General features: G+C 49.2%; 1 protein-coding gene across 1 annotated transcript; it reads right to left on the bottom strand.

Annotated features, from left to right (window-relative positions):
• Positions 1 to 1,089: 1,089 nt before the first annotated feature.
• On the bottom strand, positions 1,090 to 25,252 carry LOC102055798 (alpha-2-macroglobulin-like protein 1). Its single transcript, XM_055711772.1, has 34 exons — positions 25,194 to 25,252; positions 24,244 to 24,427; positions 23,152 to 23,311; positions 22,575 to 22,627; positions 20,505 to 20,525; positions 19,833 to 19,992; positions 19,293 to 19,377; positions 17,873 to 17,984; positions 16,724 to 16,838; positions 16,197 to 16,306; positions 15,533 to 15,700; positions 14,293 to 14,398; positions 13,809 to 13,954; positions 13,370 to 13,519; positions 12,980 to 13,132; positions 11,917 to 12,001; positions 10,995 to 11,109; positions 10,072 to 10,297; positions 9,830 to 9,956; positions 9,125 to 9,246; positions 8,586 to 8,640; positions 7,922 to 8,005; positions 6,710 to 6,886; positions 6,494 to 6,575; positions 5,547 to 5,703; positions 5,232 to 5,306; positions 4,683 to 4,845; positions 3,482 to 3,696; positions 3,128 to 3,343; positions 2,891 to 3,015; positions 2,484 to 2,574; positions 1,673 to 1,741; positions 1,259 to 1,361; positions 1,090 to 1,130 (listed from the first exon to the last, which is right to left on the bottom strand). Exons 1-34 carry the CDS (start codon positions 25,250 to 25,252, stop codon positions 1,090 to 1,092), a joined length of 4,110 nt encoding a protein of 1,369 aa, XP_055567747.1.
• Between the last annotated feature and the right edge of the window lie 575 nt (positions 25,253 to 25,827).

The raw sequence follows: 25,827 nt of genomic DNA, 5'->3' as shown, positions 1-25,827 counted from the left end.
AATGGTATCTTCATGGGCTAAGCCTATAGCTCAACAACTGGCACAGTGGCAGCAAGGTCAGGAGTCATGCTTACTTTAATTCTTCTTCCTAGGTGTGTACCAGATATGTTACACCCACCCACACCATCCCAACCCAGGCCCTCACAGTGCAGGCACAATTGCTGGACTGTTGTGATCCCTCAGTCCATCTGTTGGGGTGCAGGACCACATGCGGTCAACTTTAATGTGGGCTGTGTCCCAGCTGGGGACATCCTTCCATTCAGTGCCCAACCTGAAATATTGGGCAAAGGCAGAAGCCATGGTGTGACAGTTCCTCTCCTTTCCTTTATCACATATTTGGGAGCTCCTCTACCCCTTTCTGAGGAACGATGTGTGATTGTGGGAACAGAAGGTAAGACAAACAAGGAGGACATGACCCAGCCCATCTACGGCTATCATCAGACCATGGAAGGTGCCTTGTCTCGGCTAGTAGTGGGGGTGGCTCTCCAGGCAGGTGCCTAGGCAGTACTCTTTCTGTGGGATGGTCTCAGGATGCATCATGTACCATGTCAAGATTGTGTTTTATCCTTCCAGAAGGGACTTCTCCACACCTGTCACAGCTTCAGGCTACCACTAACAAGCCATACCCCTTCTGGCAGCTGGGTATGTCACCCCACAAGACAAAATGTTATAACTTTCCGGTTTCAACTTGATCCTTCAGCTCCCTGAATCCCCTTCTTACCCTGCAATGAATATAGGGGGAGGGTGGAGGGAATGGAGCCACGGCTGTGCCTGAGGGCCCTTGTTAGCTGCTATAGCTCTGCATTCTCACTCCACACTATGCTCAGCCCTTCCTTTCTCACTCTGATTTTGAAAGACGCTGTCTCTATGTCTGCCTTCCACCAGAGCCTTCCAGCTGCCTCCCTGGCTGCAAAAAAAGCCCCCATCCTAGCTCCACACGCGTAACCACAGGCAACTAGCTGTATACATGCTCCCCACTGATTACCGTTCTCCTTCCTGTCTTTGATTGCTTCCATTCCCTCTCTCCCACCCAAGACCCATAATCTCCTGGTGCTACTGTTTGTGTCACACAGGGGCTTGCTGCCTACCTCAGCTACAGACAGCACTGTAGTCAGCCAGGGCTCGCTCCTCTGCAAAAAGAAATGAGGAAGCTGATTACACACACATGCATGCACACAGGGTGCACAACGACTTTTCCAAGCCAGAAAACTCGGAACCCAGCTCCCAACCCCAGAGTAGGAGGGAATCTGCAACCCACCTGGCTGGTAGTAATCGTAGACTTTGATGCTGGCTGGTTTCAGGTTCTTCATCTGAATTACTTGTTCCAGTTGCAGAATGAAAGTCTGAGATTCATCACTGAGCTTGGGGGGGTGGAAAGAAATTAGCAAGGAGGGGAAGAAAGAAGTCATCGCATCTTCATCTTCCCTAGCTTGAATGTTTTCCTGCACTAAATCTCTAATCCACTAGAGGTTCTGGATTTTAGAAATGGAGTATGTGTGAGGAATAGCAAATGCTGACCAATGACAATGGAATTGGGCAAACTTTCTCTTCTCACAGTTTTTCTGCCAGTGCTCTTTTCCCCATGCCAATCCCAGGCTTGGGCTTCTCACACCATTTCTTGTCCTCTGGCCTCTTGCTCTCACTGTGCCAAATCACGTTTGTTCTCACTTACCTTCTCCAGATAAATGTAGACCACATCAGCTTTCACTTCTATTTTCTTAATGATGGTTCTGCGCTCCAGCTGGGATAGGAAACAATAACACAAGGAAATCTGTGAGCACTTTCCTTAGGGCTTCTCGACCTGAGGGACCCACTGTTGTTTTGAAGGGATGGTGTGGAGCTGGTCTGTGTGTGGAACTGTGTCTTTCTCACGCATAAGAGTTTTAGTGGTTATATCTTTGGTAGTCCCTCCTGGACGTGCCTTGTGAGCATCTCTGGGATGCTGTCTCTGTCATTTAGAGGAATCTCCCACTAGAGACAAAAGACCTTGTGGACAGCACATAGGACTGATGTGGTGTTGTTCAGCAAACAGGTGCAGGCACCAGTAAAGATTCTTGCTACCTCATCTCACTGACTGCTAGACTGCTCTGAAAGACCTGCTGGAGGGTGTACAAACAATTCATCTTTTAGTTTTATGGCTCCATTGGAAAAAAATAACCTTTTTGGCTAGAACTAGAGTCTGAGAAACCTCGCCTTGAAATTTCTGGCAAAAAAATCCTGGTGTTTGGCACATGCAGCAGCACATTTTGTTCCTGGCTGAAGACAGATTAGCATCAGCAGGAGAAACTGAACCACCTCTGATCTCCTGTAGCCAACCCTTGTGAGGCCTACATGGAAATGAAGAGGTTTTGGTTCAATTACAACAGAAAAGGGCCCCTGCTAATTTAGTTGCCTCATGGCCTGAAATGAACAGCACCCAGCAGGAACAAGCAGATGGGACCTATTCACTGCAGCCGCTTATTTTTTTATTCCAAAGTCCTTACCAACATCCTGGACCTGGGAGCCAGGACAAATCCAGACAGCAGGGAGACCTCCAGGATCACCATGTTGGAAGTGACTCTGCTCCCAATGTAGCTGGAGAAGAAACAGTCGAAGGATCTGACTCTGTGGGAATAGTGCCCTCCCAGCTCCCATTCCCTCCACCACCATACCCTGTGTGCAGGACCCTGAGCCAGGTAGCCCAGCTGGGACTGGAGACATGGCAGCCGCTGCTCCCTTTCACAGGAGGTAGCCAGCACCTTCCTTTCCCACCCCTTTCACCCACCAAATTCACTCTCTGTCCTGTCCGCCCCAAGCGCCGGGCTCCTCCATTGCAGCCCTGAGGCTGTCCCAGCTGCTGTTCCCAAGCACAGTGGGTCTTGCTGGAGAAGAAAACAACCCTTGGGGTCACCTGGCAAGGACACGGACGGTGAGGACGCGCGCGTTGGCCTGGCTGCAGTTGGTCAGCTCCGTGTTGACACGCAGAGTGAAGGTGACAGCAGCCCACGGGGGAGGCTCGTGGTACCTCAGCACTGTCTGCAGGGCAAGGGCCAGGAGGTGAGAAGACAGACCAGGCACGATCTCACACAGCGAGATGAGGCAGCGTTCTCTACCTCTCCTCTCTCCCACGCTCATCCCAGCACTTCACCTGAGCCAAGACACAGCCGCTGCCGTGGACTTGCACTAGGAACTGCCCTGGGACCTCTGTCAGTGCTGCCTGCTGCACCAGCAGCCCCTTCTGGCGGTTGACTTGGAAAGTCTTCCCGAAGCCCCTCTGGGACTTCACCCTCACAAGTGCCTGGCCTGATGCACTGAACGTCCTTGCTGCATATTTTGCTAAGGCTTGCAAGGCAACAACCGTGTCCTGGAGAGGGAGACACAGTCACACTTCTGAAAGCATCAGCTCTAGTGAAGCTGACTTGGAGCAGGAAGACCTCAAGAGGACTCGCCCTGCCAACCTCGGGTGCAAAAGAATATCAGTCCACAGGGAGTTACTTGTTACCTGGGTGGAGGCAAAGCCCCCATAGGCGTTTTGCTGCCGGGTCAGCCATGCCACAATACCAGCTGCAGTTGCCATGTCACTTGCATGTACCCGTGGCTTGGAGAGGTATGCCAGGAGCACGTAGGCTGTCAACTCTATGTCCACTGCCTGAGAACCAGGCCAGAAGCCCATGGAAGCTGGAGAGCTTGGCTTAGGGGTCCAGTGGATTTGTCCTCCTGCAGAAAGAAAAGGAGCATGCAGGCTATCTGAAGAGGACATTGGGGGTTCACAGTAAATAAAGCCCAGTGTGCTTTCAGGGCTCCTTCAGCTCATTCCCTGCTCAGGCCAGGATTGCTTTCTTCAGTGTATGCCCCAGGACTTTATCTGGTCTTCGCTCACAGATTCCTACCTCCTCTCTCAAAAGGATCTTGAAATCCTCCAGGCTGAGGAAACTCTTTCTGGTAAGTCACTGTCATGGTTTAACCCTAGCTGGTAACTAAGTACCACGGAGCTGCTCTCTCTCTCCCGCCTCACACAGAGGGATGGGGAGGAGAATCAGAAAGGAATGTAAAACTCAAGGATCAAGATAAGAACAATTTACTAATTGAAATAAAATAAGACCAAAAGAACAATAGTAATGATAACAATAACAGTTATAATGAAAAGGAGGAAGAATGGGAGAGGAATGCAATCCAAAGGGAAGGGAGACAAGGAAACCAGTGATGCACAATGCAATTGCTCACCACCCGCTGACCGATGCCCAGCCAGCCTCTGCACAATGATCAGCAGCCCCAGCCACCGCCCTCCTCCCTTTATATACCGAGCATGATGTCCCATGGTATGGAATACCCCTTTGGCCAGTTCGGGTCAGGTGTCCTGGCCATGTCCCCTCCCGGCTTCCCGTGCCCCTCCAGCCCTCCTGCCAGCAAGGCCTGAGAAACCAAAAAGTCCCCGGCCGCACTGTTCCCACACCAAATCCAAAACACAGCACTGCCCTAGCTACCAAAAAGAAAATTAACTCTATCCCAGGCAAAACCAGGACAGTCACCCTCACAGCTTGTGAAATAACTTATTATATTTTCAGTCACACAGTGCAGTTACTGCACAGATACAAGGAATATGTACAAATACGTAAGTCATCTTTAACCATGCTAACTGGGCATACATTACTCCAGATCCCAGCAGGTGAATGGGAACCATTACCCCAACCAGCAGTCAGCACCTGATTTGATGGCCTGTTCCTCCAGCTTGTACAGCAGCTCCTGGGTTATCTTATAGTCCCCAGCCAGGGCGAAGGCATAGGCCAGCACGGCTTCTGTGTAGGTGTTGGTGATGTTGTGAACTGCTTGCTGCAGGCAGCGAAGCGTAGTCTGCATCAGCTTGCCCTGCGATGGGAGAAGAGACCCATGCCAAACCCTGAGAGGGGCAAAACAGGGGGCAGGGAAGCTCATTCCAGGGAGCTGGACTATGTCTTCCTGATGCAGCTCCAGAGAAGCCCATAAATCACACACTCTTTTGAGAAAACAGGCAGTGCAGCCCCGGTGCGCACTGAGTGCCATATTCACCAAACACTACCGCATCATGCCGGTTTTACAGCACTGTCTCTTTTGAGGAATGACTTCACAGGCTGGCCAAACATTGGGTCCCTCCCAGCAGCTCCCTACTTGTTCCTGGCCTGGAGAATGCCAGAATTACAAACTGATGTATCCCCATAGCAGTGACCAGGCGTGGAAGCATACAGGAGAGCAGGAGGGAGTGGGAGCATGCTCACCTTCAGTGGCTGACCCAGCTCCAGCAGTGCTGCAGCAACGTATGCCCCCAGGGAGATCTCATCATCCACGCTGCCCTGTGAAGGAATGCACCTTTCACCCTCTAAGTGGTATCTGGATGGTGCAGGCAGTGACTCCCCAGAAGGAAAAGCATTACTTTCCCCATGCTCCCCACTCCATACCCTGCTCTCTTTAAGGCTGCTTGCATGGTTGCAGGAGTGGCTTTCCAGGATCCTCTGGGATCCCACAATCTTTTGCTGTCACAACATCTGTCCAGCCATTCCCCAGCTGTGCTACCTGGCTTGGTCCTCATTTACCTTTAGGGAGGAGTGAAAGATGCTCCCTTTGGTGGCAAAGCAGCCACTGGGCAGCTGGTTTTGCTCTAGCCAGCGTAGGGCATCCTGGACATTCTTGTCATCTACGTAGATGTATTTTCTAGCTTGGCCAAAACTCTTGACTACAAAAGCTGTCAGCCTAGGAAGAGGATGAGTTGTGAGGAAAATAGAAGCACAAAAAAGGCAAAAGAAGGTCAAAGTCCTCCTGGTGCTTGTCCCTAAAGTTTACGCTGACATAGTGGGGTCCAAAAAAAGTGTCATTTTCATACAGAAAAGGAAGCTAAAAGTGGAAAAGGTCCACAGGACCCAAGTGGCTCCTCTCCCTCAGGCCTGGCTCCACAAAGGCACTATTCATGTACTACTGCTTTACTCAGTAGTTTCACAGGTTAAAAACCTCTTACCCTCTCTACTTTTACCCATTGGACTTCACCTCCCCCAAATACCTAGAGACAATCTTGAACTACCCATTTTCTTCCTCCCTTCCTTTCCCCATTTCTCCCAGCCCAGACACCACTGGGTCAAGCTGGACCAATGCAGCTTTCTCCCAAGGAAGGGCCTCCCTGGGGAGACTGTTTTTTTATTGCTCTTCCCTGATCCACCTCCAGTCAGTATGTACTCCTCTTGGCTGCTGGGACACACCAGCAGTAGCTGGTGTTGTCTGTGGGGCGACAGCAGGGCTATAGAGACAAAAAGGGATCTCCTGCCCCCCGGGAGCACATCTTTGATGTTCCACTTTCCCAGAAAATCTGCTCCCCTGCCTCACTGTTTTTTCAAGTGCCTCAAGTCCCTCAATCTGTCCTCCTGCCAAAGAGACCCTGAGGTCTCCATCCAAAAGAAGGAAGACACCTGCTATCAGCTTTCCCAGGCACATTAGCTACTCTGGCCCAGACAGGAAAAAATCAAGAGCCAGGGGTATTTGCAGTGCTTACCAGGTGTTCCCTTCTCCATCCTGCTGCCCAAAGACACTGTAGGACCCATCTCGGTGCCTATAAAGAAGCTGCATCTGGTACCCTGGGGAGGTGGGAACAGTAATTCATACAACACAGTAACACAAAGGGTGCAACATCAACTGAGTGACCAGAAGGGCAAGAGCTATTGGTAGGTAGGACACAGGGGAAGGCAGAGGAGCAAGGTGTTGTACTTGCCATTGCGCAGGAACCCTGTCGCCCTCTCCTTGATCTCAGGGGACAGCTGCTTCGTCTTCTCCAGGTACTGCAGCACATAGACAATGGGGGCAAACAGCACCATGTTCTGCTCCCCACAGCCGTGGGGCACCGGCACCAGACGGTCCAGGTTCTGCAGTGCCGTCCCCATGAGGTCACCTACACAAGGGTGTAAGAAAGGGAGCGTGATCTCAGGTGCTTCTCAGCCAGGCAGTGTTTTCTCAGCACAAGAGAAAAACACTGGAGAGAGGAGGAAAGAGGAGTAAACAAGAGTGCAATGTGGACAGTGGTGGCTTTTGTCTCTTCTCAGTCTGGCATGATGATGCAGGCTGACCACACTATGGAGTCCCTGAGGAACTTTCCTTATCAGCTTTTGCAGTCTGAAGGACTCCAACCACAACAAGTACTATTTGTAAAAGGCTATGAGCAGAGCTGCAGTTGCTCAGTGTTGTGTCATACAGACAGACAAATATAAAACCACTTAGGGAAAGGTTGAGATGTTTCTGCTCTTTAGGCCTGTTCTACCTGACCATATGTCAGGCATCAAAATGTCAGTAAGCCAGCAGAGGTGCTAGTCAGACGGTGTGAAGGTGTCTGTATGTCCTCCAGCCAGAAAAGCCTTGTATTTGGTTTCCTCCTTTGGGGCTCTGTCGCATGATATCCATGGCTGCTTACGCCAGGCCTGGCTTCATACCAGTTCTGGCATGGGGACAAATGAGCCGAGTGTGAAGAAGTGTACTGAATGGTAAGTATGTCTGGTCCTAGGAGCCTCTCCAAAGTGTTCTTTTGCAACTTAGTAATGCTGAGAAGGATTTCTTCTCTCCAGGAGCTTCTGTTGTTGAAGTGAAACTTAAGAGGGAGTCAAGAGTGTTATGAGTTTTCCTGATTGTGTATACAAAGAACTAGCCAAGGTCCCAAAGTCCCAGTAAAAATAAGGGGCCACAGTCTCTGCTCCAACATCCTAGCTAGAAAAATAAGGATTATTTTCCTCTGCAGAATTTTTTCCACATGAAAGCCTAAGTGCTAATCCAAAAATCTGAAAGCCTGGTGTTGGCAAACCTTGCAGAGAATAGAAACACAGCATCCGCTCTTTTGAGCGGTTTCACATCAAACAGATCCCCTGACACCATCACCAAGTTAAGCCTCACTCATCTGTATACAGCAGGTAGCAAGCCCACAGCAGAAATCACTTACCTGAGACAGAAATGGAAGCCCTGGCAGATCCCTTCACTACATTGTCAGGTAGGCGAAGGGACACAGCTTCTTCAGCAATGTTTCCTGATAATGACAGGATAAAGGTGTAGCATGAAAAATCAGGCCAAATGCACCTAACCAGAGGGACAAGTGTAGCACAGGTAAATGGAACGCTGCCTACATCCTGCTCTCACAGACTGCTCACCACAGTCCGTCCCAGTCATCACACCAAGCTCCATTGCCTGGAAACTTTCCAGATGGTAAGACATGAGAGCTGCTGGCCAGGCTGAGGGCTCACCAAGCTTCACAACTCAATTTGTTACACTTCACAAGAGTCACCGTTGGTCATCGCTCGGGAGGGGGACATCCTGGAGAGTGCTGGAGCAGCCCTCACTGGTGACTACCAAGCCCCAAGAACACCTGAGAGCTGCCATGTGGGAAGGAGACTACAGAGTAGGATTTTGCCACCTACACTTAGTGGCAAATTCATTAGGACAGCACATGTGGAAGTAATATTTCTTGCTCTTTCCTGTCTAATAGGAAACGAAATTTCCTACGTGAAAAATCACTGGAAAACATGCTTTCATCAGACCTCCCACAGTTTAGCTCTACTCTCAGGTCCAGTTATTTCAGGTTGCAGAACCCGTTCAGGCTGTCCACATACCTCCTCTCGGGCACAAAAGGGAGATGTAAGACTTCTCCACCAACACACCTTCTGGCTGCCAGGGCAGGAACATGAACATGGGACAGGAGAGACAAGAATATACACAAAATTCCCAAACAGCAGCAAAATTTCAGAGCAAGTTCAGGTCTGACTTCAGTGGTTAGTCCCCAGGGCTGTCAGGGACTCCATCCTCATTACCTTTGGCAGTCTTCACTGAAGCTGCCTGCTTCACTGCTCAAAAGAGCAAGAGCAAGCCTGAGGAACAGGGCTTTCTGGTCAGTAGGTATGTACCAAAGCTCATGTGCAATGGGTGATGGAGCAGGGAAAGGTACAGGGAGAAACATAGACATGGTGTATGAATGCAGCTCAAGAAAGAGTACCACAAGAAGGGAATAGGCTGAGCTAGGTCCTGGGGGAACAAAGCAAACTGAGCCACAGCATTGGTATGCTAATACTGGCCCGAAAATGAGGAGAGAAAACCATTTAGCCCCAGGAGCAAGGATACTTGGGGAGAGAAGCGAGCCTGCTCTCGTACTGACCCGGACCAACAATTGTTTGACCACTGTATGCCTCCGCCTCACAGTAGATGGCAAGGTTTTCCTGCTCCCACACCGTGATGTAGTGTCCAGTACCTCTATCCTCACTGTGATATTCACAGTCCCTAGGAATAAATTGAATAGAGCTTGGTTTGTATACCTGTGGCCAAATGGAGTCAACTTGCTTTAACTGACAGTGATATGAGATGCTTCAGGTGGCTGGTCTTCATAACCTCACTGGTTTGGCCGGTAAAGATGAGCCAGCCAGTACTGATGGCTTCTTCAGATACTCTAAGCATGAGGGAACTAGGTAATGCCTCACCAACCATGACTTCATTGCACTACATACGACTGTAATAGAATAAGTTCCAGCAGCCCTTCGGACCACGGTGTACCCTTCCCATTGCATATGAAGCACAGCAGCAGCCATACAAGGTTCCCACACACGCATCCATGCAGCCCTTTCCACCCCAGCTGGTCCCACAGCCCTTTCAAGAGTTTTCCACGCCACCCATTCAGTTTCTGCCCTCCCTGATGACCCTAAGAAGAGAGAAAGAAAGCAGACACGATGGATCGCATGCTTGAACCACTAAGAACAGACTCCGAGATCCATAAGAGGCAAAGCTCTGCCAGCTTCCCTGGACATCCTATTCCCTCTTGTTTCAGTTTTAGGGTTCCCCATCACTGCTTTCATTTTTGCTGCCATACCTAGCTGGACCACTGTCACATTCCACGTGAAAGTCTTGGACTCCTCTACACAAAGACAATCCCTGTCCCTGCAGGTCCGGCATGGCTCCACCTGGAAGTCTGGGGATTTAGCCAGGGCCACATGGATCTGAGGGTATGACAGATGCAGGCAAATGGTGACATGGGTTGGCACAACATATTCTAAAATGAGAGGGTATGGTAGGTCTGTCCCATACAGCGCTACCTGTGGCACAGGCACACACCTGTACACACTGCTGCAGGTAGTTGAAGACAGTAGCTTTCAGCAGGAAGGTCTCTCCTCGGATGACAGAATAAGGCAGTGTCACATCCACAAAGAAGGGCTGCACTGTTCGGAGGCTCGTGGCTGGAGCAAGGCCAAATCCCCTCCCAGCCAAGCAGAACGTCTTGACTTTCCATTCTGCAGCAGCAGCAGGCACTGTGACCAAGACGCTCCTGCTGCCGTTGGAGCTAAGAGGAAGAGAGCATTTGCATGAAGAAATTTATCCAAGTCTGCTCCAATGGGGAGGGCTCATGGCTCTGGGTGAGGGATGTTACGCAGGTCCTCATGCTCAGATTAACTTCTGCTACATTACCAATGACTTCTGCTCCAGTGGCTCACAGCAAGGCAGCTTTCAGCAATTTGCTCCTTAAAGCCATAAACCATGCTTAAATGCCATCAGTAATGGCTTTATACCCTTCTCCTGAGCAAGACACTGCTCAAGCATTCCAGTTCTGTACATTCAATCAAGAGCATGATGTCAGTCAACAAACAGCATGATGTTCTGGAAAGCAGCAGCATTGTAGCCTCCCGAGTGCTGATTCATCAGACTTAATCTAAGCACTGTGGCAACAAGGGCTACAAATTTGGTGCGTCCACCAAATTGAGAAGTTAGGAGAGTGTACCCCAACGTGTGAAAAGAGGGTACTTGGTGGTATGGTCTTGAAGGGTATCGTTTTTCTCTAAACCTGTGTAGACCAGTTCTGCACCTCAAGGTCTGCTAGTTTTTCAGATTGACGCACTACAAATTCAGGGAAAAGCCAGAAAATTCACATGCAGACCTCTCTTTACACCTATGGCTGGACTTCTGCAGAAATGCAAGTCAGCCAAGACTTAATAACAAAGGAATCATCTTTCTGTCCATTTGTAAAGTCTGGCATCGCTTACCCAACAGAGAACAGATTCCAGATCCAAGTTTCAGAGAAATAGTGGTGAAGTCTTCCATGGGTGGTAAATTGGGTTTGTTCCTTAGTGATTCTTTGGTCTTCTGTAGGAGGCCCCCCTGAAAGAAAGAATGAGTCCCACCAGAGTAGGAGAGATGAACCCTGCCAATGACAGACAGCCTAGCACCGGTGCAGGAGGCAAAGCACCCAGCAAGAGAGACACGGGAAGAGTCTAGCAGAGGAAAACACAAGGAAGTGGGCTGATTTGGTAGGAGAGGGAAAACAGGAAGGGAAAAAAGTGGTAAGAGGAGAACCAGCTTGCAGTGAGCTGGTTGCAAGTTTTCCAAGATTTGATTAGACAAAGCACCTTGCTGACCTGACCCAGAGTTGGTGTTAAAGAGACTAGGGACCCTCAAAGAGCCATTTTAATCAACACTTCCATAATTCTGTGAATAACAATCCTTTTTGCTTGTCTGCAGAAAATTCACAGCCCTCTGCAAGTGATGGTTTAAATATCAGCAGGCATCTGTGCCAGCTCGGTGTGATCATCTAGTGCAAACCGAGACACAGAGGAAGGCAGCCACTGTCCTTGCAGCCACAGGTGGGGGACAGAACCCGGGTCTCAGCACAGCTTGTGGGGTGGTCAACTAGGAAAAATCCTGGCCCACACTTGGGTTTGTCTGTGCCAGGAAAGGGAACGCCATCTTTTAATGTCAGTGAACATCCAGGTAGTGACAGTCTTCAGAGCCCTTTTCATAGGGACTGGGTCATTCCTGCCAAGGCTGGTGGACCGGGCAGCTAGGCTGTGGCAGCAGCACCTGTTACTCCTCAGAGAGCCAATATCCACCACCAGCAAACCCCAGAGATCAGCGGGCTCTTCCATCTGAGTGACCTCATGCCCCCAGTAGGCAGGAGGTGCAGCTCACCTACGGTTGGCTTCCTATCCGCCCGATGAAAGCATTGAGATGGCTTCTTGATTACAAGGTTTGAGAAGATTTTCAGCCCCATGTTCTGTTAGGAAAAAAGGAAGTCAGAGAAGGCAGAAAAGCATCTGCGAGTGGGGAAGAGTGGCCACTGCTCCCCAAAATCACTCTGACAGGACCAGGACAGCCTGGTGCCTGGGCAGCCCAGAGCAGCAGTGGCCCAAGCAGACACAGTGGCACAGCATGGCACAGCCTCCCCAGTCCCTTCTCTCTCAGGAGGTCACTAATCCACCTTCTGGGGGACACTGGGGTGTCTTTCTTCTCTCAGCACATTACCAGTGGCTCAGACAGAAGAGAGGTGCCAGTGTCCTGCCCTGTCCTCTCAAGCACACTGGAAGGAATAGCTGGATGTAGCCTGCCCTCTGAAGCCATACAGAGGTGTGACGGGGGGCGCAGACCCCTGTCAGCCCACGAGGCTGTGACATGGGCCTGTCCACAAACAAAAGAGACTTGTTCCCCTGTGCTGTGAAAGACCATCCTAGGAGGTCTCTACTGCTAAATAAAAGAGGACAGGGTCTGATCCCTGAGTCCAAGGCCAAATGGCACTGCCTGTCTTGTGTCAAGGCTGCTTAAAGCTAGTTCTTTCTAGAGGAGATCTGCCTTAAAGACACCAAGAGGTCTTCCTGAGAACAGCCGAAAACAGTACCAGAGGGCAGGCTAACAACTAAGCCATGTCAACGGTCTGTGTTCTAATGCTTGGGGATCCCTCCCTGTCTCTCTCTTCTCTAATACTGTAGACAAGCAGTACACAGGCCAGGACCTCATTCCCAAGCCCCGAAGGCTGGGTTTTGCTGGTCCAGGACCTCCTCGTCTTGCTTTATGTGTCTGTTTTGGGGAATACAGGTGTTCATACTCGTAGTGGAATTGTACATCTCTTGAGACAGCCCAACGAGGTCAGGACAGGCAGCTGGGGCTCTCTGGAGAACGCAAGGGCCTTCTCAGAGTGCTTGGGGTGACAGATTTATCAGATGCTCTTAATTTCAACATCTCTGGGAAAAGTGATTACCCAGAAGAGGTTAAAGATGTCAGGCTGAAAGGAGTGCTGTGGCTTCCCTCGTAGCAGAGATGACGTGGACTGCGGCTGAACACAGTGATCTGAATGCTCTTCTACTTGGGCAGGGTATCCATGTCGGTAGGCAGCAGGGAACAAATCATAGACCTAGGGAAACTCAGAGGCAGGGAAGAATTGGGCAAGGAGCAGATACCTCCAGATGCTTCCCCCCACCCTCCCCTAGCATACATATCTGTTCCCGTCCATCTCCATAAGCAGCCCCTGCTTTCTCCTCCACACAAAGACCTCCCCATCCATTAGCCTCCAGCTCCTCTTGTCATGGCCCCTGCCCCCCCCAGCTCATCCATCACTCCTAGGTTTTTGCCTGGTTGCACAGAAACTCACCGTTTGGCTTGTCAGCTCGCTCTCTGGTCTCATGAAGAACATGTTTCCATCCACCGCCTGTACTGCACACAGGGAGCCAGGGGCTGCCTGCAGCTGGAGCTGCACTGTTGACCCTGGGTGGGCTTCTTTAGCTGGGAATCCTACCTTGACCTTGAGCAACAGGAAAGGAAATATGAAAAAGAGAGAAAAAAGGGTGAAGACGCTGGCAGACAGGCGGCACAGACAGAAAGAGAGAGACCAGCTGGAGTCTTCCCTGCTCAGCCACTGCTATGAACAGAAATCACTGCTGAAGCTTCCCTGGTCCCTGGGCACTGTGCTGCAGACACCCCCTTCCTCTCTTCTTCCTGGTTCTCTCTTTGAAGGATCTGAGGGTGTCCTTCCTTCAGGCCTGCTAACTCCTGTTTGTCAGCTCTCCCCCAACCGCAGGACTGGGTCTCACCTGGTTTACAAAGCACAAGGCAACATCAAAATGGATGCTGTCAGCCGTTATCCCTCCACTGGGGAAGATGGCATACACCACTAAGGAAGGTGATGGGGTGAAGTCAGCAGTGAAAGTCAAAGGGATGGAGAAGGAGCCCTGCAACTCTGAGGAAGGAAAGGCAGAGTGTTTTCTTCACAGCAGCACCAAGATCTTCTGCCCTCCTTCTTGTTTCTGTTTCGTAATCCCACAGTGTCAAATTATTTCCTGCTGCTGGTCTGTCTGCCCTCTCCCTCCATTCTCTGACCCCATGTGCTCCATCTTCCCACAGGTCCTCCCAGTCTCTCTTCCCATCGTTTCCTTCATTCTGTCTTCTTGGCCTCCTACAGCTGACAATTTCTTCCTCAGCCTCCCCGTATCCTATTCACTGACTGCCCAGGACCTATAGATTCAGGGAATTTGGAAGAAACTCTGGCAACTCTCACTGTCCGACCCAGAAACCCACGGGGCACAATTGTTTCCCATTGTCCGACTGCTGCAGACTTACTGTTCAGCTTCCCAACCTGGACATTCCTCTGGCCCCTGACAACAATTCCAGCCTTCCCAGTGACCTGTGGGAGAAGGGACAGGGGATAAGCAGACTGCTGTTTGCCACCAGAGTGTAGCCGCACTCACCCATGTGCATCTTGCTCTACTAAGCCTCAGACATAAACTGTGGGTCCAATCCAACCCCACACCTCGGGTCCAACGGATTTGCAGACATCACAGTGTGGGAGGAGGAGCTTTCACATGTGAGATTCTGGTCTGGTCCGTCCAGTTAGGACAATGGATGGGTAGTGGGTTGACTGGAGATAAGTGAGAGACAGTTAAGGTATTTCCCCTCTAGTAGGCAGGTCTCCAGACTAGACCAAAATCTGTTTCCACTGGGCAGCTGTTTTATAACCAGAGTGAAAAAGTGATCCCCCATCCAGTTTTAAGAGTCTGACAGCAGACTCTGGACAAGACACTTCCCGCTGCAGCCTTGGCAGAGATTAAGGGGGTGATGGGCTGCAAAGGCAGAAGGTTCCTCCCATCCATGGAGGTGACTGGGTGACCAGAGCCCAAATACCAAGATCCCACTGGGGCCAGGCTGAGGTCTACTGGGTGTAGTGTTTACCCAGTTCTCAAAGAACAAGTTTTTTTCCATCAGCTCTCCATGAATGATCTAACCCTCAACATTTCCCTGGGGTCTGGTCCCATCAGTGCAGCCTTTCTCCCCGGGTTCTTTACTACCTTTACTCACATAATACGCAAAACTTATACGGTTGGTGCTTTCTCTCAGGTCATCCCGACTGAGCATGAAGGTCACCTGGATGTCCTGCTTCATCCCACAAGGCAGTGTTTCTTCTGGTGGGTGTATGTCCAGGAAGCTTTTGGTTGTGGCATGGAAGGGCTGCAGGTGATGGTAAGCGTTTGTGTAACTGAAGTCAGTTTTTCGAGGTGTGTGTGTGAGATCCTCCAGCGTGAACCTTCCCTGAGAAAGGACCAGAGACACACAGAAATCAAGAGTTTCATGCTTCAGTGCTTTGTGAGGATGTCATCAGCTTGGTTTGGGAAAGACTGTTGCTTGGTGCCTTCCTGCTGGCTCTGCACAGGCAGAGCAGGGGGTGGGGGGGGGGGGGGTCGGTGGGGCTGCAGGGCAGGGGCAGGGAGCGCTGGCAGAGCTCAAGGATTCTCACGTTCTTGTACGCAGAGGTGGGATTTACCTCCAAAGAGACTGATGAGCTGTTCCAGGCAGTAGTGTCCAGGCTGAAGGATGCTATTCCACTGCTGTCTGTGATGTAAGTTTTGATAAACCGATGCCTCATGAACTTTATCACAAGATAAACTTTTCTGTTTTTCATAACATTTCCATAGTGATCCTGAAGCTTAATCTGGTGACAACAGGGTGAGGCAGAAAAGCCAAAGTCAGATATTTCTTCCAGTGTCATACCCAAAACCTTCCTCCCTCTGGCAAACATAGTCTCCTGTGTCGGTGGCCTTAACTTCACTCTGTCCCCAAGAAGACAGGAGACCTATGAAACTCCCTCATCTCTAAAGCTAAGCTGAGAGTGAATAAAACCTGTCTGCCTCAAAAGGTGTGTGTGGCTAGACCATGAGGAGCTCATCTCCTAGCCAACAGCTAAGGCTTCCTCGCATCCCAGCATCTCTGGTAAGACATCACTCATCACTCTCAGCAGAAGCTGGAGATGTAAAAACATCAGGGAATCTGTAATGCAAAAACTGGAGCCACACTGTCAAGTAATGTAACACACTGAAGGTAAAGTACTCTGTCTAAGGAACAGAAAATGGTTTGGGTCAGCACAATTTACTAGACACTAAATTCTTTGGCAAATGATGGGGAGGGAAGAAGCAAGGGCTAAAAATCACCTTCCCCTTGTAGGGTACTCCAGGGATGTAATATGCATTTGGTGTCTCAAACGCTGCCCTTGCAGCTGTCCTGGAGATGAGGATTTGGCTGGAGGTGTTGATCTGCACCCCTGTTGGAATGCAAAGCACAAGGGAAGCAGGGTCATGTCAGAGGTGACCAGCACACCCTGTTTAATCTCACTTTGTCACTCCCAGCCCTTCTAAGCAGAGTATCTCAAACTTCCTTCTCGACAACAGCACCCTTCAAGGTTTGGAGGCTGTTCCTGTGGCAGCTCCTGCTTTAGTTAAGATATGTCCAAGCTTCTTTGTGGCCTCATGGAAGATGTTCCCAGCCCCACCGCATCAGCCTGCTGCTGTAGAGTAGCTTTCTGTGGGCACAGCGAGTTCTTCAGGCAGGATTGCTCTCTGTGTCCTGTGATGGTCCCAGCACCAGGTGGAGGAGAGGGGGAAGTGTGTCCACGCTGACCCTCACACCCCCAGAATGGTCCCTCTTGCCCTTGCACCTTCCCTGCTGTGCCCCTGGGTACCTGTGCCCATCTCCAGGAGAGAGGCTTCTGCATAGAGCTGGCTGTCCTCCTCGCTGGGAGCCAGGTTGAAGACTGACGTGCTTACAGAAGGGGTGAAGCACCCCTTGCTCGCTGTCTGCAATAGGAAGTGGTAGGTATTATTCAGAGCTGGGGAGAAGGGAAGGAGTAAGAAGTACAAGGTATTAGTCATCTGTCATAACTGCTGACTGCAACAAATCATAATGCAGGCTCATATATAGACAGATATGGTTCACATTTTAACTCCTGTATTTTCTATTTTATATGCATGAATATGTGTAATTCATATTGCAGAAATGTAAAATAAAACAGGCATCACAGTTTTATCAAAGCTACAATGCTGGCATCTTTCCAGCTTTAGTAGAAAACTGAAGACTGCACTAACTGGATCACAGAGCAAATATATGAGTATTTTAATACATGTAGCTAGAAGAACTGCAGAATCAAATGAAAATTCAAAGCAACAAATCATTTCCAGAACTGGAAGATTATAACTACCATCACAATTCATAACGACAAATCATAAAGTATGAAAAGTTTTCAACCATATGCATACAAGGGAGGAGCCCAGCTATAAAATACTTTGTTAGGAATGGAAAGATGTCATAAGGAAAATATAAAAATATGCAATATATAAATGCACAACAAGAGAAAATAAAGTATAAAAGCCACTGTGTGATTTGGCTATGAAATTAACCATGTCTCCACTGTACTTCAATGTCCTTGTGCAGTTCAGGCATAGATTCACCTTAACATGGTGATTTTGCACCTGAGAAATCTCTATTAATTGTTGTTTCTTACACTGCAACAATTTCTGGCAAGGTATAGTTCTTTACAGAAAAGAGCAGAACTCTAAATCTTTCTGTGAAATTTCTCTTTTCTTATATATATCTTTTTTTCTTAACAAGCTAAGCAACAAAGAAGAACTTCTGAGGGTAAAGGCTTCTCAGTTGGTCTGGGCAACAATAATTGCATTAATTGAACAAAAGCCATTACTTATTAGTCTAATATACATTATAGAGGTTGGCAAACATTCCCTTCATAGCAGTTCATCCTGTTGACTCAGCCCTCGATACTTAGTCCTGTGTGGTGCTCCTTCACTACCCATGTATCTTCCAGGATTTTACTCACCAGGCCACTGTATTCCCTACAGACATCCTTGCTGGTGTTTCGGGGACGCCTCCTTGCCTTCTGGCACAAAGTCACCCGCATGGTCCCTTGCACTGCTTTCCCATAGCTGTACCTGCAGGGAACGCACCAGGGGAGCTGCCAAGCAGAGGCACTGTGCGTCTCGCTGAGCACACTGCTCCACACAGGTGGCCTTCCTGATAGAGTCTTAATGCAGCTGATAAGCAGGCAAGCATAAATGAAAACACAGCACATCATGTACTTGAGGAGTGCAACAGCACAGTCCTGCATCCAAGAAAGCTCAGACAGGAAAGGACCCACACTCGGAGGCTCTCCCACTTCGGGGAGCCCACTGCCCCAGAACTGCAGGCACACCTGAGCTGATGTGTCCACGCAGCATGGAGCAGCACCCAGTGGAGATACTATCTCAGGTGTAAAAGCAGCAGAAATCTGTGTTGCGGACAGCAAGTGCATGGTATAGCAGGAATAGAGCTACAGAGTGACCTCAGACTTGCCTCACTATGGGCTTATCTCATGATCCAGATTCTTGTCTCCACCATCAGACCTGCTCTGCTGTTTTTTGCAAGGTACAGCGAAGTGTGCCCTTGTCAGGGCAGAGAGTTCACCTGCCTGCCCCACTGCCTTTCCCTGCTTTGACTCCTCTCTGGCTTTCCCTTTGGAGCAATGATCCTGACAGTATCAGTAACAGGAAGACATCCATGGCCCAACCTGAGGATGCAGAGTGCTATATTGTTTTCTACTAGAGAATCATATGGTCTAATTTTAAATGTCCCAATTAATGAGAAATTATGTCAGACCAGCAGCAGAGACACCAAAAGTCTCCAGACAATTGAGCCCCAAATATAAATGAGCTCACCCCCTTTATTTGTCTACAAAGTGCTTTCCAGACCATTCTCCTCCCTCCTTTGGCTTATACTGTCTGAGGTCATGTCTTCCTTCACACCCTCATCTGCTCAGTTTTGCTAATGACTACATAAAATTAGAGAAACCCACCTGCTGCTTCTAAGAAGGTAGTAAGTTCAGCAGCATGTAAGCGAGAAGGAACAAAATAACCTTCTAAAGAAATACCAGTTCCTGCTCCTTTACCTCAGCAGGTCAGTCCCATACCGGATAGCTGCTTTTCCCCCCGTAAGGTCTTTCAAGGCTGGACACACACAGCTTCCAGAGCAGGATATCATATCATTTGCCTGGGACCAGTCTCCCTATAGCTGCATGGTCTCTCCCAAGTGCAGCTCGTACCTCTGCCCCACAGAAGAAACCATCAGTTTGACTCTTGCACTATTTGGGATTCTTCAGAAGGAACAACTGTGTTTGGCCCTTCTTGATGGATTCAAGAGATACATATGGAAGGAAAGACACAGTTTTGATGAGCTCTTTCCTTTCCACTGAACATCTTCCTTACCTGCCACACACACGCAGCGGGAAAGTTTTATCTGAAGCATAAATCCGAGCTGGTCCCTCGAAGAAAACATCAAACTTTTTCAACACTGGAACAAAACCCACAGAGTTACTCCATGAAAGGCAACAGCCGACTTAGACATGGGAGCACTAAAACGAAGAGTGTGTTCATCTAATGCTGGAGTTCCATGAAGGAACATATTCATGAGTAAAAGCAAGGACTAATTAAAAATAGGGAAGCCAAAGAAATAACCCCCTTTTTTCCCCCCAACATATGAACAGTCCCGCAGAGGTCTTCAGTATATTCTTACTCTGTGCCAGCTTAGTTTTTAGCAGACACCTTCTCCAGGAATCTCCAGCACAATCTCCCTGGTGTCCATTTCTGATATTGCCTACTCTATAGAATTACATTTAATCCTGGGTTTCAGACAGTAAATCTCAGTTTACAATTTTTGGGTATATATTGTTCTATTATATATTGTTCTACAGACAGAAACAAGCTATGTTTTCCATCCCATTCTTTGTTCTCCATACTCCATCTTACCGTGTTCCTCCACCTTAAAGGTACTGGACACTTTTGGGTTCACCACACTGATGGTGTAAGTCCCCAGGGAGATTTTGGCAGCTAACTGGAAGGAGAGATCTGCAATGCCCTGTTTTGGTTTCACATCCAGCCACTGGCCAATGCGGTTTTGGTTTGGGTCCTGCAGTCCAAGGGAAGGAAAGAAGAGGCAGTCGTCAGCAACACCTGCTATTCTCTACCCAGAGCCCACTGGATTCAAAGCTGTTTCAGAGATGTCAGAGGCTTTCCCAGGTTCCTGCTGTTTTTTCCCCAGATGGTGCTGAAGTGGCCTGAGTGCTGGAACACCAACAGAGGCGAACCCAACCCACCCAGGGTTACTTTACTCTGTACTGCCACTGAAAAAGAAGGTATGAAAGGTCCTGACATTTAGACTCTCCAGTCTGACATAAAGATGAACTGTAATTAGAGTTCAGCTAAAGGCTGGCTAGTATTCCTGAATGTAGAAATGGCTGGAAGCTGAACCACTTGGATCATCAATGCTCGTTAACAAGAAGCGTGTGGAGAGAGTATGTGTGTGCATGTGTATACACAGACCCTAAGAAAAGTAACTTGACTCAGTAAGACAGCAGCCTAGGCATTTATCCATACTGAAGTACCTTTCCTCATAACACCTGAGGTGTCTGAAACACCCACCTGGACTTCCACCATGGAGTACTGCAAAGCAAACAGACAGCAATGTCAGAAACTGGCATGACATAGCCACTCGCATACAGACTTATCTCACCCACCTAGCCCGTGTGCTGTGACAACACTGCCAGCCCCAAACATTACAATACAAGGAGCCTGATCCTACCAAAACAAGGAGAATGTCTTTGAAACAATAAGGAAAAGATGTAACATAAAAATCTGTGCTATTCTTCAAATTTGCCTTTTGATCCCTGAATTTTTAAGATGCACTTTGATAGATACTCTGCAACTGTGAAAGCTAGAATTTCTCATAAAAAAAAAAAGGAGGAAAGTAGAAAGACTTACAAATACCATCATCCCAAGTTCTAAAATATTAAAAGGTATCACTTTTGTAATATAAATCCCAAGAATTAGCAAAACTGCATCACTTAAAGGAAGAATACACCCCACATTTTCCTGTAAAATCCCTGCCCTAGGAGGTAAGGCTCGGAGACGTGAATTACTGCTGACTGCAGCTGACAGTAACAAGGAGGGACAAAAAATGACATGCTTCAGCCCTTCCAGGCCTATTAATTCTCCGTTTGTTCTTATATCACTGCAGCTATCAGCAAGGAGGCAGTAGTGGTGAAGGATGTGACTTGGGAGCACAAGGCAGGAGCAGGGGCTTGGGAGAGTAACTGGTCTGTAAACAGAAGGCCACATGTAATTCACATTATTCATCATCCTAAGCCTCCACGCAAGTTATCATAGGCAGCTCTGTTTACACTGAAACAAAATAAAGCATGCAGGTTTACTATTTTTATAACTTGAATCTAATGTCAATGCTAAACCAAAACAAGTTCGTGAATGGCACCTGTGTTATCTCTAACCCATCTAATTTATAAACAATATACTATAGCTTTAATGCTGCAATGCACTGAAGCCTCATAATAGCTTTGGTTAAACATGACCTCTTTGGAATTTTCATCACAGCATTTTTCACAGTTATAATGCTAATTTACTTACACACACATAGATGCCAAAGATTTACGGTCAGATATCTTCATGAACCAATTGTAGGCATGGAAGCAAATTTATTGTTTATTATCTAACTCATATAAAAGACTTCTCTGTTGGGAGGAGAAAAGAGCGTGTGATCCTAGGCCATCACCAATAGCCCAAAAAAGAGGCAATTAAGTCAGCACAATGAAGCCAGAAGGATCTCTCCCTTTATTTCAGTCTAAAGGGATTTGATCCAACTCACATGTGCCCTGCAGTATTTATCTGTCATGGCATAAATTCCTGTTGGCTCTCCTTAAATTGCTTGAGGACAGAAGAATGTGAAATGGCTATAGTTGCTGGCTGCAGGTATAATTGCTTGCCACAGAAAGATGCTAGCCTTGCAATTTCCTGGCTAGCATATATGCAAGTCTCTGGCAGCTTCTCACTCCCTTGACATGGGGAGAATGAGTTACTGCCAGCAGCAAGTCAGTGTAATTTTTTTATACACTTTTCTCTCTTTCTCTTTTTTTATGATCACTTCGTGCATGTCCTTTCCCATATCAATTCATTTTTCTTAAAATTTTGCAGATGTGTCACAGCTGGCTTCAGACCCTACTGCCACCCTTAGGTGCAACACACTCTACAAAGCACGGAGCTTTCCAGAGCTGTGGGAGGGGAGCTTCAAGTCTGGCCGAGTCTGCACACAACTTGTCCGGTAATTGTGCCTGAGGCCAGCAGCCCACAGATGTCCCCAGAAGCCCTGCGTGGTTTTTTGGCAGGGGGCATAGGTGCACACAGCTCCTGGGCTGCCCTGTGCTAACTCAGCTCGCAGGGAACACTGGCACACTCCCCAGATACCATCAGCAGTGCCAACCCTCCCACCATCCAGCAGCCATCCTGCGAGAGTGACAGCATCGCCGCCGGCAAACGGGAGCTGCTGTTCCAGTTTAGTTTAGCAGAGGTTTGCTGTTGGCCGCCCTGGGTGCTGCAGATATTGGGAATGTCTCAGCTTCCATGGCGTGAGGCTGGCAGAGGAGGCAGAACTGATGGAGGGAGCCTGGAGACTTCCTCACCTCCACCTAAGAAGAGCTTTACCTTGCTGTTAACGGGAGCAAAATCTTCAGTCAACGTCACAATACGGAATTTCACTGAAGGGAGAAAATGGAGAAGAGCATATTATAGAGACGGAGCGCTTTCGGGAACGGACTTGCCCTGCACTTGTTGCAGCCTGAAATCACAGCTCCCCACACAGCCCTACCGGCAGCCCCACACCTGCCCTACAGCCCCCCCTTACTCACCACCTCTTCCCCCCAAACGTGTGGCAGTAACAGAGCACCCAGACTCACAATAGGGTCTCTCCCATGGGCTACACCCGGAGTTAACCTTGTGTTTCCTTGTCTGCAGTGTGGGCAGACCAGTCCTACCCCTGGAGGAGAAGACCATGGGCCAGCTCTGCTCCTGGAGTGTGTGAGACTGACCCTTCCAATCCCTTCCCCCCCTGAAAACATAGTTCATGGATGTATCACCCCAGAAGGCAGCAGGCAGCTTCCTCCTCTGTCCCCATGGAGGCCACATGGCACAAAGCAACCGGCATGCCACTCACAGGGAATTGGGAACAAAGTCCAGGAGGTCATGGCAGGGGAACTGTTGGGGTGCTCCATGCAGTGCTCACCTGTCTGTCCTGGGTTATAGATGGGTTTATCCATCTGGATGAAGGTGCCTGTGCCAGCCCTGCGGATCAGGACTTGCTTCTCTTCGTTTGCACTGTAGTGGCCGTTGGAGATATGCAAGCGGACAGTGCCCACCTCCTGGCTGCCTGGAGGTTGGGGTACCTAGGACACAAAAGAAGAGCCACCAGGTCAACAGGCAATAGGAGAGGACAAGATGGCATCAGAGCGGTGCTGCTCTCCTCGCTCCTGCTGCACTGAGAGGCCAGCCTCTTGTCTTACTCTGAAGGCCAGCACAGGGTGTCCCCTTAGTAGCTGAGGGCTGTGTCTATGGAAGCACAGGGGACAATGCCTTTGCACTTGGGACAAGCCTTGGACAAGAGGAGAAGGGAGCCTGTTTGGACACAGAAATTGTGTCTGCCCCTTCACAGAGCCACTGTAGAGCCTGCATGGAGTGAGGGGGAAAAGACTTAACCCAAGGAAATAAAAAGTCCATAATGACCAGAAAACTTCCCTGGAGTGTGTGGGACATGGAGGCACTCTTATTCATTAGTGCAAAGCAAGAAAATAAGGTTCATGAGTCTGGCAGGTCAGAAAGACTTGTGCTGAGCTTGTGTGTACACCCTCCCATGTTTTCCTAGTCCTCCAGCACATTTTCCAGCCCTTAAAGAGAAGCTTGGAGGGAAGCAGACAGCATGGGAGGCTGCAATGAAACATCAGGCTCTTCCTGCATCATGATTCACAGACAACACCCTGTGACACTGCACCCTTCTCAGAAGAGAGAATGAGACTTAGAAGCCATTTGGGTGCTTCTAAGCACCTCCAACCTACTCAGTGCTTTGGTGTCTGGCCAGGCAGCCTTCCCTCACCGTGCCACCAGAGTGGATTGTGAGGCACCCAGCAGGAACACTATCGTGCAGACAGACAAAGGCAGGGATCAAAGACACCATGCTCCCACTAAACGCTCCCCCTGACTTTGCACCCACTCCTTCCCATGCCCTCTCTCCTATCATTCTCTGTTTCTCTGGTGAGAGGACTCATGAGCCAAAAGAGCATGCTGAGAGCTGCCAGTTAGAGCCGCCAAGCCTGATCCTGACCTGAAATTTGGAGCACTCGAAGATCCGGTTGTTCCTGACGACTTTGCGATAGAGGCTGAGGTTGCCGGATGGATGCACAAGAGTTAAGGCAACATGACTAGGCTTCTCCACCCCACGGAGGTCCAAGCACACCCTCTGGGAAGAGGGGTAAGTCAGTGCAGCTGGAACAACGATCAGGTACCTCCTGTAGTGGGGAAACAAGACATCACATCCTTAGAATAGTCTCACCCACTCTTGGCACTAATACTCTATTATGGTCTGAAGAAGCAGGAGAGTTTACCACCTCTCTGGGTGCTGGAGTGAGAGGGACAGATGAACAATGACAAATTAACAATGATGGTGTGAACCTCTCACAGGGGTGATGGGAAGTATATAGTTAATTTCAGATAAATACAAGAGAAATGCTTTCAGGTGACCTTAGGTCACATAGGCGCGTACATGGTTTTGGACGATGCTACAGTAGTGCAGAGAAACATATACAACATATCGCTGCCTCTGCAAAGGGAACCATTCTTCAGTGTTCATGGAAAACACAACAGTCCAGCCCCTCACAGAAAAGAATCCACCCATCTTGCTTTGAGATGACTCCTATACTACCTTGGCAGCAGACTGGTTCCTGCTCAATCATCCCCAGCCCTGCAGCCCTCTTCTTTCACTCTTCACTTTATCCTACATCTTTCCCTTCAGCCTGCCTCACACTGCAGTCCCTCACTATTATTATTCCTACCACCAGTCCTCATCTAGTTCTTCTATTGCAGCAATATCCATGAGAGAGGTTCCCACCTTCAGGAAGATCCTCTGTTCATAACAAGGCTTGTGACATGTTGCACACCCCCTCATGTCTATCCCTTCCAGGGATGACTTGCAGTGTCCCACTCTCTCTCCCTGCTATCCTGGCCCCACCCTCAGCATCACAACTATCCATCACCAGATTGTTAAATGGCACTTACGGTTGTGCCACTATCCCCAGGGTGTAGAGCAGGCAGCTCAGGAGGAAGGGAGTCCACATTTTCATGGGAGGCCTTCAGAGAGGTGGTTTCCTCTGGAGGGCTGGTCAGGAGAGGAGGTAGGGCGCAGCTTCTCTCCTTCCAAGGTCTCCAGGCCACAAGCTGTTGTTGCCGTTTCTCCCAGGAAGCAGAGAAGAAGCCCTGAAGTTTCTTTCCTTCTGCTTCATTCCTGTGTTTATAGTGCTGCAGGCACAGGGTTGTACCATTCAGGATGTTCCCCAGCCAATCGAAGTCTTTTTGGACTCTAGCCTCTCCGCTCTCCTACTCCCGTGTGGATGGACCAGCATCATTCAGACAAATTTGCTTTTTATTTTGCTGAGCGACAGCCTGTTTCCCGTTCACTGCGCTGACCCTGCTCCCTGTGCCAGCTGCAGCCCCAGTCCTATTGTTTTGCCTCCAACTGGATTGTCCCACGACCCCTTGGCACGTGCACTCAGCTGCAGCTCACGGTGAACTCCTGTGGTCATACTGTCCCCGAGTTTTCTGAGTCTGTAGTTCCCAAGGCAGGTCTCAGTCTTGAACGGGAGACCAGGCTCTGTACAAAATAAGTATATATGCATAGTGCTCTGCTCCTTTG

This window comes from Falco cherrug, chromosome 5 (assembly GCF_023634085.1).
Source record: "Falco cherrug isolate bFalChe1 chromosome 5, bFalChe1.pri, whole genome shotgun sequence".
NCBI classification, from domain to species: Eukaryota; Metazoa; Chordata; class Aves; order Falconiformes; family Falconidae; genus Falco; species Falco cherrug.
This window is presented reverse-complemented; position numbering and strand designations above follow the sequence as displayed.

Coding starts and splice junctions, on each gene's coding strand:
- LOC102055798 (XM_055711772.1), bottom strand. CDS start 25,252: ATGTGGACTCCCTTCCTCCTGAGCTGCCTGCTCTACACCCTGGGGATA. Junction 15,701..16,196: donor GAGTACCCTACAAGGGGAAG/GTGATTTTTAGC, acceptor TGTTGTCACCAG/ATTAAGCTTCAGGATCACTA. Junction 9,247..9,829: donor TGTGACAGTGGTCCAGCTAG/GTATGGCAGCAA, acceptor ATTTATTCCTAG/GGACTGTGAATATCACAGTG.